Source organism: Diaporthe amygdali, assembly GCF_026229845.1.
Source record: "Diaporthe amygdali strain CAA958 chromosome Unknown NODE_171_length_1561_cov_143_913073, whole genome shotgun sequence".
Lineage (NCBI taxonomy): Eukaryota > Fungi > Ascomycota > Sordariomycetes > Diaporthales > Diaporthaceae > Diaporthe > Diaporthe amygdali.
In genome coordinates this window covers 1-1561 of record NW_026517191.1, presented here as the reverse complement: position 1 = coordinate 1561, position 1561 = coordinate 1, and the positions used below count along the sequence as shown (strand labels likewise).

At 53.0% G+C, this 1561-nt stretch overlaps 1 protein-coding gene across 1 annotated transcript; it reads right to left on the bottom strand.

Moving 5' to 3' along the window:
• Positions 1-850: 850 nt before the first annotated feature.
• On the bottom strand, positions 851-1489 carry J7T55_014075 (superoxide dismutase; the record flags this gene model as incomplete). The annotated part of the gene is made up of 2 exons (XM_053136397.1): positions 851-1344; positions 1422-1489. Coding segments are annotated over 2 exons (562 nt in total), but the record flags the coding sequence as incomplete, so codon positions are not given.
• Positions 1490-1561: the final 72 nt, after the last annotated feature.

The window sequence follows — 1561 nt, the reverse complement described above, 5'->3', positions numbered from 1 at the left end:
CGACGGCTGTTGTCTCTGCTAGCCCCTCCGCCACTACCGATCCGTCGCCATCAAGGACAACGGCAAAGACTGGTGTGACGCATTCCGTCGTGGCGGGCCTCGGAGGCGCTCTAGTCTTCGACCCGGACAACGTTGTGGCCGAGATCGGCGATGTAGTTGAGTGGCATTTCCTTCCAAAGAACCACAGCGTCGCTCAATCATCCTTCGCACATCCTTGTGCTCCTGATGCAACCATCTCACGCCCCTTCTTCAGTGGATTTATTCCTGTGGAAATAGGTGAAGCCGACGATATCTTTCAGATTGTCGTCCAGGACAAGAGTCCGATCTGGTACTACTGCGCGCAGACGATCGGAAATCATTGTCAGAAGGGCATGGCGGGAGTAATTAACCAAGATTTTGACTCTGCAAATACCCTGGCCGCTTACAAGGCCAAAGCTGCAGCGACGAACTCAAGCCTCGTTCCCCCTTCTATCCAGGGGGGCTCCATCATCTCTGGCAAGCAGAATTCCTAGGAAGTTGGTTACACGGTTGATGCACGCGCAATAGTGGCTGCTAGTGAACGAAAGTCTTTTTGGGGAGGTTCTTGTTAGGGAATTGAACAACAGATTTGCATCTCTTCACGATCATTACTTAGACTCATGACTTGCGGATCTTGCCTATGATCAATATGTCCAGTACTGGGTGCTGCTGACTCAGCCAGCCTCAGTGTATCCAGGATACCTACAGCTTAGAAAAGCGTACATGAGGTGTGCCAGAAAATGGTTATGCTCGGTTAGCTGTGTTTCCATCGATGTATTGTAGTTTCGTGGGTCGCTAGTTGTGCATGTAAATTCTGCCCACCCGACACCCATCAGGACATGGCCGCACACGCCGCTCGCCCGGCCTCAAGCATCAAGGTGGACTCATTGGCTTTGAAGATCGTCGGGCCAGGGGACATGCCCGCTGAAGGACTGGCGCCCTTCTGAGTGGACTGATTTCCGGGGTCACTCTCAGTATCAGAAGTCGTCCTCGGCACGCATGCGGGAATATATAGAGCTGGCGAGTTCGCTCCTTTAGCAGAGTAGCCACCGGGGTCGACACGTTCAAAATTAGCGCAGGTGATGCGGGTCTTATTTTCGAAGTGCAGGACGAAACTTCGGTTTCCAAAGTAAGAGCCGATACCCTCCTCGAGGGCAGCATAGTTGTCAGTATAAGTAGCGTCGAAAGATTCGGACGTGATGTGGCCATGCTTCCCAGACAAATCGCCAACCTGGCAGGTCTGCGGGGCAGATGGGTCACAGGGGATCATCTCGCCGCGCTTGAACGGGTCGAGGTGGGCCAAGGTTGCGGTGCAATTGCCATCCTCTGGGACCGGCGCGTCATGAATATGGTATACTAGTGCCTATCAGTATGGAACATAATGGACTGAGGGCTCGACTCACTAAAGGGGCCTCCCATGTTTGGTAGCTCAGAGAATTGAACCTTGAAGATGACTCCGATGCCGTCCGGGCTAGAAAGGGCAAATATGGAGCCCCTCACATTTCCTCCACCGGGAAAAGCTTTTTTGTGGAAAGCGATGTCC